This window comes from Callithrix jacchus, chromosome 12 (genome assembly GCF_049354715.1).
Source record: "Callithrix jacchus isolate 240 chromosome 12, calJac240_pri, whole genome shotgun sequence".
NCBI classification, from domain to species: Eukaryota; Metazoa; Chordata; class Mammalia; order Primates; family Cebidae; genus Callithrix; species Callithrix jacchus.
The window spans coordinates 76,129,008-76,150,594 of record NC_133513.1 but is presented as its reverse complement, the minus strand read 5'-3'; the positions used below and the strand labels follow the sequence as shown (position 1 = coordinate 76,150,594).

General features: G+C 33.3%; 1 protein-coding gene across 9 annotated transcripts in view; it reads right to left on the bottom strand.

Annotated features, from left to right (window-relative positions):
* Nucleotides 1-21,587, bottom strand: part of PCDH15 (protocadherin related 15) — a 1,854,109-nt gene that overhangs the window by 359,616 nt on the left and 1,472,906 nt on the right. For all 9 annotated transcript variants that reach the window (XM_054243050.2, XM_054243053.2, XM_054243049.2 and 6 more), the window contains 3 exons: nucleotides 15,607-15,813; nucleotides 6,277-6,411; nucleotides 4,638-4,787 (listed from right to left, as the gene is read on the bottom strand). In XM_054243050.2, coding sequence (XP_054099025.2) covers nucleotides 4,638-4,787; nucleotides 6,277-6,411; nucleotides 15,607-15,813 — 492 coding nt within the window. The remainder of the gene's footprint in view (nucleotides 1-4,637; nucleotides 4,788-6,276; nucleotides 6,412-15,606; nucleotides 15,814-21,587) is intronic.

Sequence of the window (21,587 nt, the reverse complement as noted above, 5' to 3'; positions counted from 1 at the left end):
GCTTGGTGTTTCAGAAGGTGGTCATCATAGGGCATTTAACTCTGGGAGACAAGAATATACAGAGGTAATGATTGAAAACTTGAGAATAGAAGAAAAAGAAAAGAAGTATATATAGGTATTTGAATAATGTTAATTTTTAAAGGGTGATAATTGAACAAGGAGCCAGCAACATCTCTCAGCCAACAGAGAAGTAGGATGGGAACAAGAATGTTTTCATAAAAGGGCATTGTTGAAAGTGTCACAAAGATTAAGGACTTTTATGTTTGACATGTAGAAATAGATTAAGGGCTATATAATTTTATATGATTTTAGTGGTGTGATGTGAGTGAAACCTAGCTTATATTATAGACAAGATAGATAAATACAAATATCAAGATAGATACAGATGAATATATGCAGGTACTTAGATGGATACATTTTTGTCAATAAAGAAAATAATCAGAGTAGGATAGCAGCATGAAGAATTTATCTTGGATGGGCATTTGGGTTGGTTCCAGGTCTTTGCTATTGTAAACAGTGCTGCAATGAACATTTGTGTGCATGTGTCCTTATAGTAGAGTGATTTATACTTTTTTGGATATATACCCAGTAATGGGATTGCTGGGTCAAATGGAATTTCTATTTCTAAAACCTAAAATGCAATTTAATAAATAAATAAATAAATAAATAAATAAATAAATAAATAAATAAATAAATAAGAATTTATCTGAGATTGGTAATTAGACCACAACCTGCAGATGTTAAGAATGTTAATTGAGCAAAAGGAAGGAATGAGTCAGTGGAGAGAAAGAGATTGCTGCAGTGAAAGAAATGGAGTAATTGGTGGAGCACATAAATTGGAAGGAGTGAACTGTATGGCAGGAAAGTGGAATAAGAAGCATCACAGAAGGGAAGGAGAACTAAAATCCACAAGAAGAATGGAAAGAGGCGGCGTGAGGATCACAGGACTCAACTCTATATAGGACTCCATCTTAAAGACTTAAGAAGTACAATTATTCAGTGGTTTTTTAAAAAGATTGTTGTGGTTTAAAGCTGTAATTCTCAAAATTGGCTGTATATTAGAACTGTTTCATTTTCTTAAATAAAATCTAAGTTACTCTGTTTTGGGTGGCCAGATCGTTTAATAAAAATATCTTAGAATGAAGTGCAGGTTTTAGTATTTTAAAAGTTCCTCAGGTAGAATGCTAATATTCAGTTATCATTGAGAATCACACTTAAAGTGAATTGGAGATGTTTATGAATAGTGTTTATGGAGAATTGGGTAGCTAGCTACTAGTATTTAAATCTACAGCTTCAAAATATTGAAATCTGTATCTTTTATTAAGAGTAATTGTCGTTTCAAGGAGGCTAGTAATGTGTGGAGTGAGAGCTTAAACAATGGAGCATGGTGTTTATTAGTGTCGCCTATAAGACTGCACTGATATCTCATAAAATGACCTACATGGAACGAAAAATAAAATACTCTCATGCAGTAATTTTCCCTTAAACAAAATATGTGTTAACAATGTGATTACACTTTAGCTCCAGTTACGGAAGATGATGCTGCTGCTTTAAGGCAGCTCTGCCAAGTGCTGTTCGTGACCGATGTGCATGAGAAGCACTCCAGTCCTTTTTGCAAAAATCCAGTGTAAGAGACATACAAAAAGTCAGAAGCTCAATTTATAACTGAGAACTTATAACAAGGATCTGGTTAAAACTTTATGACAACCAATATGCTCCTTGTATAAAGAGTAAATAAGAAAAATAAATTGTACTTAAATAATTGAGTATGTACTCACATCAGGCTAAGAGTCCTGTGGCTGCACTGAAAATGACAGTAATTCGAACCTGTTACCCAAGTGTCTCTTTTCCTGAAAGTGCTCATTGTCACTTTTGTTTCAGACACTTTCAGTCTTTTTGATATCAGTTTACTAACTACCAAGCAAACTGATGTATTCTGTTTCTGGTCAATGGGGAAAGGCAGGGTTATGATGAGGTATAGCATAGGGACCTGTGTCATGACTCTTAAAAGGTATATGTAGATCAGAGTTCTATATCAAAAATTTGTTTCAAATATATTCTCTCAATGAGAATGAATGTTTTTTATGTCTAGGTTCTTGGAGGATGTTTTACAGCAAGACCATTCTTCTAACACATACCAGAAATAATCTTAAAATACTAATTATAACATTTCATTTGAAGACCTTCAAAGAATTTCAAAAATTGCAGGCATGTAGAAACAAACAACAATCTACCTTCACAATCCACATAGTTCAGGGAAATATATAAAATATAAGTCTTTAAGGCAAGGAAATATCTGTTTTACAAAGAGATATATAAGGGAAACATTTTTTAGATAGAGTTCCACCACATAATTGCTATGATTTCCTTAGTTATACTTTGTAGTTCCCTGCTGGCTGTTTTTCTGTGTAAACTTACTTTCATTTCCAATTATGTCATTATAGAGACGAAAATCAGGTCTAATTAAATAAGAACATGACAATAATTGTCATTCTTTTATTTTTATAAACTATGACTTTTCTACCCGTGAAAAGGTGCTTCAGTAAAGAGAACTGTAGCTCTCATGGTTCATCTATTGCCTAGAACTAATAGCCATGTATCTAAAGCTTCCCATTCTTTCATATCTTCATTCATTAATTCATTATTATTTGCCTAAGCGTCTTCCTTTCTTTCATCCTCAAATTAGTATTTATTAAGGTGCTATACTATATTTTATTTTATAATTTTACCTTTTATTTCAGATTCAGGGAGTACATATGCAGGTTCATTACCTGGGTATATTGCATGATGTTGAGGTTTGGGGTATGATGGATTCTGTCACCCAGATACTGAGCATAATACACAATAGTTAGTTTTTAACCACTGCCCCTTCTCCTTCTCTCTCCTTAGTAGTCCTGAGTGTCTTTTGTTGCCTTCAGCAGCTACTATATTAAACATCTACTATATGCCAAGAAATATAGATACCGATGCCACTGATACGGAAATAAACTAGTTATAGTTCTGCCCTGAAATCAAATGGTTTAAAACACATTACTTTTATTAATGTGACAAGTACCATACCAGTATGTTGAGATTCACTTGGGGTGGCTGGCAAAATACTAGAAAATTGTCAGGGAAATTTATAGATTAGTCTCAATCCTTTTGGAAGGCTGAAAGGTGTTATTGAGACAGGTTTCAGGCAGTCCATCCATTATGTGAGGGAAGAGACAGGGACAAAAAAGACCTTCCCAGTTTAAGTCTGTTTATCTCACACCCTTTATCTCTACTCTGTTGACTCATGTAAACTTTGTGCTGGATGGCCCCCTCAGGGGGAGATTAAAGGGGAATTACCCATTAATAGCATTTATTCTGGGCCCAGAACCTAAAGCTTTTATTATTAGTAAAACCACTCTTTTAACCATGTTAATTATCCACAAGTGTGTTGACTTAGAGCCGCTTTTATAAAATCTTTTACTGAATAAATGTAATGATGAAAAAAGAGTCTTGGTCAATTGGTGGTAGACGCCCTCTGAAAGCAGCCAATGACCATCCCTAGCCCACTTTAATCACTGTAATAGTATGAGAGTGCATTCATTCATCTGTCATTGAGTCAGGGTCTGCAGGCCAGACCCCGGCGGTGGTGGTCAACATCTCACCAATGTATTTAAAAATTTACTGTAGCATTTTGAAACATTTTTTTCCCTCTTTGTCACATACAGAGCAGAGGATATTTACACATGGAATAAACATTTTATTGAATTTCTAGTACCCAGGCTATCATGTCACCCTTCTATAGAACTCAAGAAAGCATATCTTAATTCATAAATAAAAAAATCATTGAGCTATTTCTAATTTTAATTAACAATTAATGCAAAGCTGGCCATGATTTATCCTTGGAATAAATACTTACTGCATAGCTAATATGTCTGCCATGTGCTGGTATACAGAGGCAAACAAGACAGCCAAAGTTGCAAAACGACTGAGTTTTGAATTTAAAATGAGGGAAAGAATAAGATAATTTCATTTGTTATAGGGGATATGATTTTGATGAGAGAGGAAAAGATATACAGAAAAAAAGTATGTCTGTGTGTGTGTGTGTGTGTGTGTGTTTGAAATAACCTACTTAAATGTAATACACTCAGTTAATGGCAAAAATAAGATAAATCAGGAGTAAGATGTTGCATGACTTATGTGTTCAAAGTTACCATTTACTATCTAATTTAAATTTTCTTTGCCGTAATGATTATATTTTATCCAGGTAACTAATATCTAGTGAGATTATCCACCAACTGACTAAGTCAGTTTTTTTATTTATCTCCAATTGAAATTTAATCAATTACTACAGTGGTAAAAAGTGATCTGAAGATTTAACTATATATTCAGTATATTCAAACATGTATTTAACATACTAAATGTTGTAAATTCAAATATAAACTAGTCAAATAGCTGTTTGCCTCAAAGAACCAGTTAAATCTCCTTTAGAATTCTTATAGATATATGCTTTTTAGAAAAGTAACAAAAATTTAAAGCTATTTTAAGCTAATTATACTATACAGTATGAAATTAATTTTTTTAATGTAATTTCTTAATGAACACATTGTATGTTACCAAAGTAAATAACTGCTTTGAGAATGCCCACATATTATGTGAGTAGTTACCTGTATGACACTGTCTCCAGGTCTCATGTCTGTATAAACATACACATCATAGGATATTTCAGGGAAGGTTGGCGTGTTATCATTTGCATCCATCACTTGAATATTGACAATGACTGGCTCACTTTCTTGTACACCATCAAATGCTGTTATCTTTGGGAGTAGAAAAATACCATTAAAAGAGAAGTTGTTCAAATATAAGCAATACAGAATTTATTCCTACAGTTTAACAAGTTTCTTACAGATAATCTTAGAATTTTTAAAGGGTGCAAAATGTTTTGTTGATAAAATGAGGTGATAAAAATATAATACTACATATATTAAAAGTGTTCTAACGTGTTAAGAAGTACTGAAGATTTTGTTTTAAGGTATTCAATTCCAAGCATATTTTATATAGGATGACACACAAAATATCGTTTAAAGTGGGCAAATAACACTGCTGACTGGTAAGTGTTAACTGTAATTTAATCCATACAACTTAATTGGAAAATATTATTTGCATTTACATATTCTGCATACACCAGTTCCTTTTACAATCAATATGTTTATACCATTAGGAGGGTAGGTGCCCTAGAAAAACATTGGATTATAGTAATTTACCCAATAGCAATATTCAAAGGACTAATTGGCACCAGTTAACTGTAGTATTTTAGACATTGTCAACATTTTAACAAAGTCTGACAAAATTAATGCTAAGGCACCACCATCTTTGTCTAAGTCAACTTTTAATCTAACTTTTAATCATCACATAAACTTTTCTGGAAATCTTGATCTTTTTCTGTGTAGGTTTCTTCAGAAATAAATTCTATATATCTTGCTTAACTGCTACTTTATCTTACCTCATCTTTCTCCTGTGTCTGATTCAAAAATTTTGATATAATTAGAACTTACATTTTATCTTTACTCAACTGTCAACCCTACTATACTTGTTATTTATGTGTGAGTGTGCATATGTGTGTATGTATGTGTGTAAGTGTGTGTGTGTATTTTTCTCTCTCATGATCACTATTTACACACACAACTGTAATAACCTTTACTTTTTTCTCCCTTGATTAGCCTAATCCATGATTTACCTACTTCAGCGCTACTGACACCTTGGAACAAATAATTCTTTATTATGGGGGGCTGTTCTGTGTATTATAATTAGCAATATCCTTTATGTCTTCCTACTAGATGCCTATAGTACCTCTACACAATTGTGACAAAGAAAAATGCCTCTAGATGTTGCTAAATGTTCACTAGAAGAAAAAATTTTTCCCTCTTGAGAACCACTAGCTCAACCCTATGACAAAATTAAAATTCAAAAACGATAACCAAAAAGCTTAGGAAATAATTCTTTATATTTCAGTTTAAGCCAATTATGACTATTTGGTAAAGACTAAAATTATCACTTTATTTTATTTTGAAAAAAATTTTTTTCTTCTGTGATGAGGAATGTGAATATAGCTACACAAATGACAAACAAAAGAGAGACACATGTAAATAATTTTTTATCGATCTTCTCTCTGGTGTTGAAAATAATGTATTTTTCCCCCAAGTCATTAACATTTTCAGTTTTAACCAGACATCTCTTTCAGTTCCATACAAACATACATACATACATTCATACATACATACGTATATTTATACAAAATCTCTTTACCGAAAAGGTGTAAGTTTGCTGTTCTTCCCTATCCACTGGTTGAAGTAAGGTGAGGTAGCGAGTAATACCAGTCTGTGTGACAGTGAAGACTGAGGTGTAGTCATTTAGAAAAAGGTGAAGCTCTGGGTCTTTTGTCTATTTAAAAAAATGACATTGTTTCAAACATTGAATAAATAATGTAGCTATTAGTTTATTACCTAGAAGTTAATATTTGAAACTTATTGCAAAAATCCACATAAAGGTATTAAGAATTTCTAAAGATAAACAATATTTAACTAGATATTTACTCATAAATGAGCTAAACTATTCAAAAGATGCATAAATTTAGCAAATGTGTTTGATATAAAAGTATAGAAAAAATAATATATACTTGAAAAGGATTTAAAAATTCATGTCTGAGAAATAATCAACATAGCATTGAAGACTCTTTGCAATTTCATCACCACCCCTGAAGAGAAGACATCATACTCTAATTTAGAGAAAGAGCAGTAATATAGAGTAGGAAGACTAGTATTGAAGTCTGCGTAGTAGAAAAGACAGGCAGGTGGAGCAAAGACAAGAGGAATATTGAGACAGCAGACTATTAGGAAGGCTATGAAAAAGAGAAAAAGAAGTGATACAGGGAGGTAAGGTGTTTTTCTTGACTATAGTATTTTTTAAAGTATGCGTACCATGATATGAAATGAATTTAATATCATAAAACATGTTTCTAACTCCGGTGTTAAGGGCCAAGGGAAGAGCAAAGAGTAGAAAATCGTTAAATGTGTTTAATTTGAAAAAATAGATATCAAAATTTCAGCATTCATATGTAAAATACTAAAGCTGTCATGCACACTACTATAGTAAAATGTGAACAAGTTTTGATCCACAATATAATCTGCCCATCTTTAAAAAGCTTCAATATGTGTAGGGAAATAATTGGTTTTATTTGAACCTAAAACAAATTATGTATTCATAAATCTCATTCTGTAGTAGCTTCTACATTCAGGATTTAGACTTAAGGTCACTATGCCACATTTAGCCTGGAACAATAAGAAATACTACAGATAGTAATTCCAGTTGGTGTCTTGACTATAAAATGACCAAAAATATTGAGAAAAAGTTCAAGAGGCTTCACACACTGACATTTTCAAACAGGCACTTCAATTGTTTCCATTTCAGTGTCATGAGCCCAATTAGTCAGTATACCTAGAAAGTGAGATATTCTAAAATATCCACGTTAGTTAATTTTAAAAATAATTTGGCTGGGTGTGGTGGCTCACACCTGTAATCCCAGCACTCTGTGAGGCCCAGGCGGGTGGATCATGAGGTCGAGAGATTGAGACCACCCTGGCCAACATGGTGAAACCCCATGTCTACTAAAAATACAAAAACCGGCTGAGCGTGGTGGCACAGGCCTATAGTCCCAGCTACTCAGGAGGCTGAGGCAGGAGAATCACTTGAACCTGGGAGGCAGAGGTTGTAGCAAGCAGAGATCACACCACTGTACTCCAGCCTGGTGAAAGAGTGAGACACTGTCTCAATAACTAATTAATTAATTAATTACAGTCCATTAGAAAATGCATGTCTCTTTTGGAATTATATTTTAAGGATTCTTGTTATTTTATACTTTAGCATGAAGTAATTAAATTCAATTATTACTTTAAAGGTGATCAAAAGTTTTAGTTAACACGCCATTCAGTCAAAGAAAAGCTATGTAAGTATGAATGTCTGCCATTAGTTTTGTGTTTATCCTGGATTTACCTAATCACTGGGCTTTTAAGTACATATAGGCTTCTCTAAATTACCAACAATGGTACCATCTGGCATGCCTTATTTATTCAGACATTTAAGCCCTAAAAGCAAGCTGAGGAAGCTTTGCTATTTAACTTGCTTACCAAATACTTACACTTTGTTCCTTTTGTTCAAATCATTCTCTAGTTCCTTTTGTTCCATCATTCTCTGCTTCCTTTATACCTTAATTCTCTTTCAATTTATTTTCTTCCTTTCAAATGTAACCTCTCTTAATAAATTTGCAATGCATATTCACTCATATCTTCACCACACCTTTTTAAGGATTTTGTGTGCCGTTTTGATAATGCAATATTGCAGTATTGAGTTGTGGGCTAGTGTGTCCAAATGTGACTGTAGTATGTTTGTGTCACAAGTAGTACTTACTTTTTACCACTTTAAAGAAAGCCTCAAGGTTTTGTTTGTCAATGCTTTTCATTTGAAGATAATGCACACATCCATACTCCGTAAACAGAGTTCCTCATAGTGGATAACCAGAGACACTGAAGATCTTTTGTTAATTTATAAATTAACAAAATTAATAATTATAAATTAACAATAATAAATTTTGCTAATTTAACTGTCTCAGCTTCTTGAGTGCTTTTGTTTTGTTGTTTTGAGATGGAGTCTCCCTCTGTTCCCAGGTTGGAGTGCACTGGCACAATCTCGGCTCACTGCAACCTCCGCATCCTGGGTTCAAGAGATTCTTCTGCCTCAGCCTCCTGCGTAGCTGGGATTACAAGCATGCACCACCGTGCCCAGCTAATTTTTGAATTTTTAGTAGAGATAGGGTTTCACCATGTTGCCCAGGATGGTCTTACTCTCTTGACCTTGTGATCCGCCCACCTTGGCCTTCCAAAATGCTGGGATTACAGTGTAAGCCACCATGCCTGGCAAAGTGTTTTAACAATAACTAGCTAGAGAAAGATAACACTTCTCAGAACTATACTGTATTTGTTTTCTGTGAAGATAATGCGTTACAAAAAACTATAACTATACATGGCATATTATAGCTCATTCTAATATTTATAGTTAATCTCTGATCAAAATATAGTATTTACATTTATATATATTTAAAATAATAATCATATATAAATGCTATTGGTAAATATCCTTGTGTTAATATAAGTACAAAAATTTAGGAAGCCAGATTTGGAAATGTTCAACAAATTACCACTCAATGCTTAATATTTTAGATTTATTTTTAAATACAGTGCAAGTTTCAAATGTTGTGTATATATCTATATTCAAAATATTACAGCATATCATTTTATGAGTATTATAAAAATTTTATGTTATATCAACATAAAATGTCGATGGATACATATCAGTACCAACTAATCTATTGTTTTGATTCACATTATTTAGAGTTACAGGTTTTGCTACTCTCCACAAGAAAGGTGTATCAAATTTTTGGTAAGGAACAACGTGCATTTGAGGTCAAATATCCTTCTCTAAATTTATTTATAAACGTAAATTCCTTCTTATCAAGCTACATACTGATACACAGTTTGAATCTCACAACCATATTTGAATGTTGCAATTCCTAAAGAGGAAGTTAACACTTGTACATTTGTACACTTTTAATCATGTTAGAGTTAATAGCTTATCCGTTTCAAAGAATAGGATGTATATCGACAAATAATGCTCAGGCTTAATATTCCAATAGGGATAGTAGATTTTAGGTAGCTGTCATGTTTATAAGTTTACTTCAAATGAATTTAAGTGTTAAATCAATAGGTACACAGAGAGTTGATTAAAAAATGTTAATTTTCCCCTGACATTAGGTAATATATACTGCATCCTTAAATATCCATTCGGTATACACCAAAAGTATGATATATTTATTCACTTATCTACATACATATTATTTTCTGAGAGAATAAAGTAAGCTCTGACATGCACACATCAAAACAGAAAATAAATGTGAAAGTAAATGCATATGCAAACACATGGGTAAACAAACATATGAATGTAAAATAAACAAGGATTCTATCATATTAAAAACTACATTCAAATATGAGTCTTACTGTTTAAACATCCATTTTCTAATGGGAATAAAAATATAATATCACAAACACACAAGACTATATGCATGCAAGTATGTAGGCACACACAACACAGACATATATACATATGTGCACATATATGTATGCATATGTATGAGTATACATATAAATGACAATGCATAACAAAAAAATGACAAAAAATTGTATCTCCTCAGCCAGTTTTAATTAGTTGGCCGTAGTTGCCTGAAATATGTCGCTCAAAATACAATAATTTAGAAAGAATGCTATGATGAATTACCAGAATTTGTCATAGACTCAGAAAACATTAATAATTAAGCTGTCTTTGTCTCAATTGAGAAATCTGAGTTTTATACAATTTTATAGTACTATAAACAATAGATGATGTAAATATTTTTACCTTTTTTAACTTTAAAATATATTTAAATTCTAAACCAATGAAGTATATTCAAATTCATATAGTTATAAATATCCTGAAGTATATTTAAATTTATATAAAGTAGTTGTAAATATCCTTATAAGTGATAATGAAGTAATGCCTACATGTTTTAGTGAAAAAGAAAAAGAACAAGGAAATTAACCACAGCAATTAACAAAAGAACAATCACAAGCTTAACACCTAGTACCTACAGGAACTCCATCGGGTGGAACCTATATGCAAATTAAACATAAAATAAAAATTGCAAATGATCACAACTGCACATATGAAGAAAAAGCAAACCACTTCCAGCATACTAAACTAACAACTTCTTTCACAGTATACAATTTTTTCCTTAGTATTGTGACCCACATATAATGGCATAACAATATTTATAAAGCCTATAAATACTTAACAGCTTTAAGAGTATATTGAATTAAATATCAAAGATACCTCTTTATATTAAAATTAATAACTTTATAAAGGAGAACAAATTTACATAAAATTATAAATTAATAAGTATCTTTCTATAATCCAAATGGGTAATCTTTATTAATTATTATCCCTTGTTTTTTTATAATCAGAATTCAATAATCAATTTTTAGCATCTCTGACACTGAAATCCCAGTGGTCTCAGACATACCTCTTATAAAAAACCTTGTGCCTTATCTAGTCTACTTATATTGTGGGTTATTTTTAAATTATGATGTGGTACAAGTACTCTTAAAAGCTTGCTGTATAAACTGATATGATTCATTTATTTATACACATGTGTGTGTGTGTGTGTGTGTGTGTGTGTGTGTGTTTATGTCCACATCTATATAGCTATAAAAAAGGAACACTGGTGTAAATATTTTTGCTTTCTTCTTTTTTAGTTTTACTGTGGCCCTTGGCATTCTTTCTTATTCAAAATCTACCCTGTGAATAATACCACAGCTCACATTCCTAGCTACTTTTTTTTTATTTTTTGAAATGGAGTCTCACTCTGTCGCCTAGGCTGGAGTGCAATGATATGATCTCGGCTCACTGCAACCTCCACCTCCGTGGTTCAAGGAATTCTCTGCCTCAGTCTCTCGAGTAGCTGGGATTGCAGGCGCACACTGCCATGCCCAGCTAATTTTTGTATTTTTAGTAGAGACAGGATTTCACCATCTAGACTAGGCTGGTCTTGAACTCCTGACCTCATGATCCACCTGCCTCAGCCTCCTAAAGTGCTGGGATTATAGGCCTGAGCCACTGTGCCCAGCTCCTGGCTATTATTTCTCAAAACATGGTTTCACTTTTCACTAAATTAAAGGGAGAAACACAACTTAAATTTTCAGAAAATTAATCCAAACTTGTCCCCTTCTTGGCATTTGCCATCTGGAATAGCTATACTTGAAGAAACTAATGAGCGCCAACCCCTGTAATGACAACTTCCGCTTTTCTGCTCGAGGCTTATTCTCTAATACTATGCTGATATTGCATGAGGTGGCAAGTCTCCCTCTCTCTCTCTCTCTCTCTTTTTTTTTTTTTTTTTTTTTTGAGATGGAGTTTTGCTCTTGTTACCCAGGCTGGAATGCAATGGCGCATTCTCGGCTCACCGCAACCTCCGCCTCCTGGGTTCAGGCAATTCTCCTGCCTCAGCCTCCCGAGTAGTTGGGATTACAGGCACGTGCCACCATGCCCAGCTAATTTTTGTATTTTTAGTAGAGACGGGGTTTCACCATGTTGACCAGGATGGTCTCGATCTCTTGACCTCGTGATCCACCCGCCTCGGCCTCCCAAAGTGCTGGGATTACAGGCGTGAGCCACCACGCCCGGCCCTCCCTCTCTCTCGAAGAGTTTATCCCTATAATGATTATTGTCACTAATTCTGACACTCCAAAGCAACAGGATTTTGTTTTATTTTGTTGAGTTAGGGTCCCAATTTGTCATCTAGTCTGAGTGGAGTAGTGCAATCATGGCTCACTGCAGCCTCAAACTAATGGGCTCAAACGATCCTTCTGTCTCAGCCTCCCAATTAGTGAGACTGCAAGCATGCACCACCATGCCAGGCTAAGCTTTTTTAAAAAATTATTATTTTTGTAGAGATGGCATCTCCCTCTGTAGCCCAGGCTGGTCTGGAACTCCTGGCAATCTTCCAGTCTCCCAAAGTGCTGGGATTACAAGTGTATGAGCCACCACACCCAGCCCAGAGTGGCACGATTTCACCATGTAGTAAAATTTGTGCCCATAAAGTAAAAAGACCTTAAAGTTTTCCTTTGTTAATACAGATAATTTGACAAGACAGAAATAAACTAATTTGCTATATAGAAGTAAATGGTACTTGGTCTGTATAAACAGATGATTCAGAAGGACACAAATCCATCTTCTAATATATTAATGACTATTTCATAGATTTATTTTGTGTGCTGGCAAATGGAAGATTTGAGGAATCATGGATGAGTTATAAGAAAACTGGTTTTAACTCTGTATGAGGAACAGTTTTCTAAGAATTAGAGTTGTTCAAACGTGGGACGGGCCATCTTGTGAAATACTTAATGCAACCTCATTAGGATTCTTGAAGCATATGTTAGATATCCTCATTCATTCAATAGTAACTGGATTTATGAGTTCATCAAAGAATTACTAAAGCATACGAACTGCTGGAAACTGTGTTAGTTCTTTGGGACACATAAGTTGGTAAGATAGGCTCTATCCTGAACAGATGTAAACTCAATGAGGGAGAAAGAAAATATTTTCAAGTTACAAGTATAGCATTAGAGAAATGCGTTGAGAGGAGGCATGCAACTAAAATTGGATAATGAATACTGTGGAAAGATTATTGAATAAAGGAATACCTGAGCTGAGCTCTAAACACTGAGTATAAGTTACCCAAGACAGCCTGTGCAACAGAAGTATTGAATATGTATTGAATTAAAAAACAAAATCTACACTAAAATGTGTGGGATATCAGTAGATCTACAAAATACATTTGCTTTGCCTGGATTAAAATTATTAAGATGGCTTTGGGTGTTTTCTAGTGTAGATTCAAAAAATAAAGACTTTTTCCCTGTGACTCACGAAACCTGCTATACTTCAGAGGATCCCTACATTCTCTTGACTGACATATGGAACTGAGTATACCTTAATATGTTCACTTTTCTAGGAAGAGAACCTAGAGAATTCTTCAGCTATCATTAGAGTCAGACTATGATCAAAGTATATACAATACAGAGTACTTAAAATTGAGAACTTTGCTTTCCATAAACCTTGGCTTAAGGTTCATCTCTACTATGTACTAACTCTGTGATCATGGTTAGGCATTTAAAATACCTTTAATCCTCCTTTCTGAACTATGGATAATTGTATCTATTACGTTTGTTGTGAGATTTAAGGGAATTAATGGAAGAAAAAAGTATTTACTATTTTGTTTGACATGTACAGACAACTCAATGACAGTCAGATATTGTTAAAACTTGTTGTTTAAGAAGACACTAAACGAAATGTGAGAGACCAGGAAGGATAAAAACAAAAAGCTGGAATGGAAGAAGAAAACAAATCAAAGAGAAATAAAAGAATAAAATAAAAGAGCTGATGGGAAAAGGCAAAGTACCCACAAGAATTGTCATAGCCTCAACTGAGTGTCACATAATTTATATAGAAAGAAAAAAAAAAAACCTGAAAGCACTTTCTTAATTTCTAAAAGTGATTCGGAAGCTATGTGTAATGAGATTATTAGGGGTCATTCTAGGGCTGTGCTGCCTTGTGAGTGACACGTGACTATTTAATTGTCTTATACTGAGCAAAATGTAAAAGTTATATTTTTAGTCTGGTAAAATTTTAAGTGCTGAATATATAGTCACCATATAAGGCTAGTGGCTACTATACTGGACAGTACAGTTACACAGTATCTCCATCTTCACAAAAAGTTCTATCTAAGAATAAGCACTGTTAAGAGAGAAATGGCTGAGTCAGGACTCATATAACCCCAAGTAAGAAATCCAACTATGTTTTACATACAGTTATGTTTACAATCCAAACATAGTTAAATTTCTTACTTGCTGTTTTATATATAAAATATATATCTGTGTGTGTATATATGGATGTGTGTATATATATGTGTATATATATCTGTGTATATCTATTTAAATACATACACAAAATATATGTATACATATTTATGCAGTGAGGATACTGTGGTAGTTCATAAAATCAAAGGAAAATCTTTGGAAATTTGAATACCTCTGGGGAACTTCTAATTAAAAGACAGGGACTCAATGGGACTCTCTTTTCTGTGTGTACCTCTCAGGCTTCATTCTCTCCCACTGATAATTGGCCTTCTCATGATGTCAGCGAATGTGTCTACAAAGGCTTCAGACTGATTTCCACTTCTCTAATACACGATGCCAAAGTTTTTCAGGACTTTGGTTCTCCATTGTAAATTCCCCAGAGGATTCTGGCTAGCCTGGTATAGATTTTCTGTCCCTTTACAACATTCACTCTGGCCAAGGAGGTAAAGCGTTCTGACTTGCTCAGCCTGGACCACTTCTCACTCATGTAGGTGGTGTGAGTACCGGAAACACAAAGGACAATGATGTGTGGAATGAAGTGTTAGCATCCACACAGTCATTGGCAGAAATATGAATGGGTCTGCTGTCTCAAATATATTTTATTTAATAATGATGCCCTCAGACTTGAAGGGAAGTCTCCCAGAATAACAATCTAGGGATGTCTTCATGATTTTTTACTCATGTAGTAACACCATCATTTTTGCTTTATCAACAATTACATAAAATAGTTCTCAACATGTTAATAAAAATATTGCCCTCCTCATTTAATAAACATCAAGTAAAGCATTCATTTTCTTACATATACTGACAGTCTGCAAACTGAAAAGGAATAGTTATTGAATTCAAACATACTTTTAAAAAATATCCTTGCTTTGGAATTAAATTATAACACTAAAACTCACTTATAGTGACTTTTAATTCTCATTTCTCTAACTTATATGCCATATCTTTGTCATATCTCCTATTAATGGAAATATAACATGAGATTTGTTACACAAACAAGAGCAAAATATATATTTAACTTACATCTTCTACGTCCTTGTCCAGAGCTACTATAGAGCAAAATATATATTTAACTTACATCTTCTACGTCCTTGTCCAGAGCTACTATTCTTAAAGGAGAGGTCAAATTGGGACTGTCCAAAATGGTTGCTCCCACTGGGGCAGATTCCAGAATATAGCCTTGATAACTGGGCATTGTAAAATATGGGCTTTGATTGTTTTCATCCAGTATTTCAATGTGTAGACTGGCAAAGGCGGGAAGAGGATGACCATTGTCTTGTTCAGCCTAAAATTAAAAAAATAAAATTAAAAAGTAATGTCATGCTCTTTTTGGAGTTTCAATTTTCATGCAATATATATGGTTCTCTTTTTAACAAATATTATTATATAAAGAAGAAATTCTTTAAAAGGCCATTTGAAAACGTAAATGAGGAAATGAAAATCCAGAGAGGCTTAATTACTTCAGTCTCTTGTTTTAAAACCCAGTATATATTTTAAAAAATGCATTACAATAAATTACTGTCATTTTTACTGAATACAAGACAGGTAATTGTGTTTAAATATATTTAGTCAGAAAATTAAAAATGGAGATGAGCATACCACTGATAAATATTTAAACAAAAGACAGAAAAAATAGTAACCCAAAAAAAGAACTACACATATAATCTTTGTCTCTTCTATGTCTTTTCATTTTACACTGATGATTAAATCTCTGCTATTATCGAATTGCTTTTGTACCCCCAAAATTCACATATTCAAATTTTAACCCCAAAGGTGATGGTACTAAGAGATGTGGCATTTGGAAGATGATAAGGCGGGAGGGCAGAGCCTTCATTAGTGGGATTAATGCCCTTACAGAAAAGGCTCTAGAGAGCCCCTTTGCTCTACCTCCCATCATGTGAGAACAAAGCAAGAAAGCAGCGCCCTCTGTGAGGAAGTGGGCCCTCAGCAGACACCAAATTTACAATTGTCTGAGTCTTGGCATTTCCACCTTCAGGGACTGTGAGAAATAAATGTTCCTTGTTTATAATAAATCCAGCTTATCGTGTTTTGTTACTGCAGTCAAAAGAAATGTTGACAATTCCCAAATAAATCATAATTCTATATAAAAGTTATATTTATTGCCAATGAAAGTCCCCAAAAGCTTACTAAAAATAACAGAAATAAATTTTACTGTAATATTTTAGAAGCTATGGAATTTCAATATTAAACAAAAATGTTTTTTAAGTAAAATTAATATTCTTATATTACGTATAGATTTTCTTTTTTTTCTCCCCTTAAATTTAAGAAATTGAATAAATTCTATTTCTAATACATTTTCTTAGGAAATCTTTACATGATCATGCTGTGAATAGAAAAACAGACTTTCTGTTTTCTTAAAAAATGTATTTTATTATATGTGTATCAGAAGGTTTAATTTAAAGATTTCATCACAATTGACATCGAGAAAATCTCCTCCAACTTTTATGTGAAAACATGGATATAATTTAATTACATATACATTTATTAAATGAATTCAGATTCTGTCTTTAACTTTTGTTTATATGTTTTCCCCATTGTGAGAATAGTTGCATTTTGAAATCAATTAAAATGAGAATAAAATATTTGATATTGAACTCTGGTGTGCTTTTCTGGATGAGATGGTGACAGTACTTTATAAATAGTTCAGCTGGAGAGCTCTGCTAAAACATGCGGAAAGAAATTCAGCCTCCAGAAGATAATTTTTTTTCACTTTCTTCTAATTGTAATTTAACATTTTCATCTATTAAAAAGGTAGGTAACAGACTACAGTGGTATTGTTTGGGATGACTTTTCACCAAGAAATATTACAATATATTTTCTTTCATATGAGTTATATTGAACGATTTGTTGAAATATTATTTATGCCGATTATTATTGAGAAATTATGATAATTAATAAACCCATAGGGAAGTAATGTCATATAATACATTGATTTAAAAACTACTTATATTTGATTTTTAATATATTGATATCTCTATTTAAATAATATACTAGATTTTCTTAGTAATATTAAACAGTTTATCTTATGCATTTAACTTTTCATTTGGCAATGGAGTATCAATGTAGTCCATGGCACAAAACACTCTGAGATCCTCCTTTGCATTATGAAGGATAGTTCTGGAATAATGTTTGGTCCTGTCTGGAATTATGTATCCTTTGCACATAACCAGGTATGCTGCTAACACCATCAGTATGGATGACATATTTCTTATCCAGCAGTTGTGATTAATTTGTGCTGAGCCATGGATGTTCTTTTAAGAGTTCCCTCTGTGACATATATCAGGCTTTCTGGAGACAGCTGACCAGGGCAAGAGGTACAGTCTATGCCTGGAAAACATTGTTTTTTCATGGTGTAAAACTAATTGGTCCATATGGACTTCCAACCCAATGACCTTGAAATGATTTAAGCAGGAATCCTCTGTTTCACTCTTATAGGCTTAGAGCAGTTCACACATGCAAGGCATTTTGAACAGATTTTTTATCTCTCTCTTTATCTCTCTTTATTTTATATCTAATTATTCTAATAACTAGCATGTCATATCCAGGACATCATAATGCTATGAAAAACCACAAATTCTATAACTGTCTTCTTTCCCCAATGAGCACACACATACATACAATATACAGATGGCGAGGAGGATAGAAAAAGCAAAATTGTATAATAATGAAATAAGTTTACATTTTACATTCAGATCATATGTCGTTAGTTTCTACTGCCAGCTGTGAAGCCAGTAAAAATGTATTACTTGCAAATGATGAAAACAAAGTGATTCAATGAAAAAAGAAATAAAATTCAAATTACACCTATGAAAATAATCTAATTCTTAACTTCCTCATATCTATAACAACAACATATAAAGGCTCTGCCTATGTTTACTCTAATATCAGTTTAGTGTTAGTAATAATTAATATTTTTGGATTGCTGCTATATATTTTGTTGTATTTGAGGTGTTTCAATTTGCTAACCAGATGTCTGTCTCCCCACTTCCTTTATGCTATTTATGCGTCCAGATTTGAAAATCTGTATTTTTGAAATGATGGCCAAAAAAAGATTAGATTTATATTCAAGGCCACATAAATTTTAAGTAACATACACAGCATGGGTCCAGACTCAGGTCTACTGATTTTTAAGTGGTTAGACAGGAAGAGTCATCATAGGTTTTTCGAATTTATAGAATGCAAATGAATATCAAAAAGTAAGACTGATGGGACGAATTAGTAGAAAAAATATTGAGATAAATACTTCTTTTAAGAGTTAAAATGTGGAATTTAAAAAATAATATTTTTTATTATACTTTTTTATTATACTGTTATATAATTTTTTTATTATACTGTTATACTTAGCTCTTTAATGGGCCCATGCATCAAAACTCTAATTCAATTATATTTCTTCCATATAACATAAGTAAGTGTCCTCAAAAATCTGAATTATTCTGTTCTCCTGAAATCACTGGTGAATGGGATGAGAAATATTTTAAAAACAGATCAATTGAAACAAGGTGGTATTTTAAAAATCATTTACTTTCATTAAGATAACCTCATATATGTAACTACACAGTCTGTGGTTATGGGTTAAACATTATATTTAAATACTTTGCTGGAAAAGAATCTGGGCATGAGTCTTTTTCAATGAGACCAAAGTAAAACTAAAGCCGAAAGAAAAAAAAAATGAAGTCTGTAAAACATACTATTCTGTTGCCTTGGAAGGCAAAACAGAGAAAAAGAAAAACCATACCATTTTCAATATTAAAACAAGGAAATGCTGATAATTTCTGAGCACCTTGTACCAGAAGACTGAGACTACAGAACTTTGTTCTTGCTAACTGGTGACAATTTAACAATTTCATCATCTCTAATATGAAACTTTTCAAGTAGAGTCAACAATGTTAAAAAAGACAATGGTAAAGCTTTTCAAATTATTTATCACTTAAATACATTTTAGGAAAGAAGAAATAAATCATGTTTTCTAGGAATTATTTATTGTGCATCTACAGAACCCACTCCTTAGATCTCAAGTGCTCACCTCCCTCTGTACTCACTCTCCCAAGTTTTCTTAAACCCACTTCAATCATACTTTTGCCTCTGCCACTGAAAGCCAGCGCTTTTCTCAAAATCACCAATGACTTTTATATTGCTAAAAGCAGTATTTATTTTCAGTCCTTATCCTACTTGACCTGTCTTCAGCATTTAAACATCATTCACTATTCTTTCACGACAACACCTCCTCAGTTCTCTTCCTATCTTACAATCCATTTTTTCTCATTCTCTTTTGCTAGTTTCTCTTTTTCTCCCTGACTTTTTAAATTTGGAGTGGCCCAGAAGTGAGATGTTATTCGTCTTTTCTTTATACTCATTCCCTTGCTCAATCTGGTCCAATCTCATAGTGTTAAAAATGCCAGTATTATTATGACTACAAATTTTAATCTCCAGCTTGGGCTTCTCCTCTGATTTCCACAATCCATAACCAATTGTGTGCTTCATTATACTGCTTAAGTATCTAGTCTAGTAACTGAAACTGCATATTATTATACAATTATCAATTGTATAGGTTCAATGCCAGTTAAAACTGTTATGTGAGTCTAGCATTACAAAGGATTGCTTACGTGTCAGTGGGAATGTTCTATAAATAATAAACTCAGTCTTAGCTACTCTTCATACATTGTGGTCAAATCCCCTTCACATTCCATTAGTCATAATTAATTAGTATTTATGTATGCTGGTGTATGTGTGCATGTACGTATGTGTATATACAGTATCAATAGTCTTGGGTGTAAGCCACTGTTTTTTACTTCATTATTTTTAAATGAAGGAACCTCAGATTGAGGAAAAAAAGCAGAGAGAAGGTAATTTGACATACAGAACGTTTTTGGTGTCTAGTCAGAGAAAGACAAATGCATACTGAAAGCAGATAATGAAAACATTCCGAGTAAAAGTATATTCCTGTTGCTGCTATGTAATTCAAAATGTTCTTCTTCCTCTCTTCCCTTCCTAGACACCACATCCCTTGCTAAACAGCTGTGCAGTAAAGCCTTCAATATACAAGGGCGTAATTTTTCCAAGTTTCTTCACCCAGCAAGGTACAAGCTGCATATTTACCTTTATAAGAAGATGACTCTGAAAAACTGGGACGTCAACCAAACTACCAAGGATTCAGGCAGGTCTCTTTATGCCTTCACTTTCAATTTTAAATTCAACTCTCAAGTAAACAAAGAAGATTGCTCACCTTGGTTAATTTTGCTGGAGAACTAAATTATACATCCTCTCTTTATTGATAGAAACTGTATTTGATTAACATTTTAAAAATCACTTTAGACAGTTAAAATGTTTAGTTAATCTTTCAACCAATTTATTTTTTGGCAATAATATTATTAGTGTATAACCTTCAAATAGCCTGACAATTGGACATGCTTGTCTTGGGATTCAAACAAGAATTACTTGTATTTTTATTTTGTTTTTTTTTTCTTTTTATTGCATTTTAGGTTTTGGGGTACATGTGCAGAGCATGCAATACAGTTGGATAGGTACACACAGGGCAGTGTGTTTTGTTTGCTTTCTCCCCTTCACCCACATTTGGTATTTCTCCCCTGGCAATCCCTCCCCACCTCCCCCTCCCACTGGTCCTCCCCTTTTCCCCCTATAGACCCCAGTGTTTAGTACTCCCCTCTCTGTGTCCATGTGTTCTCATTTTTCATCACCCGCCTATGAGTGAGAATATGCGGTGTTTCATTTTCTGTTCTTGTGCCAGTTTGCTGAGAAAGATGTTCTCCAGATTCATCCATGTCCCTACAAATGACACGAACTCATCATTTCTGATTGCTGCATAATATTCCATGGTGTATATGTGCCACATTTTCCCAATCCAGTCTATCATCGATGGGCATTTGGGTTGATTCCAGGTCTTTGCTATTGTAAACAGTGCTGCAATGAACATTCGTGTGCATGTGTCCTTGTAGTAGAACGATTTATAGTCCTTTGGATATATACCCAGTAATGGGATTGCTGGGTCAAATGGGATTTCTATTTCTAAGGCCTTGAGGA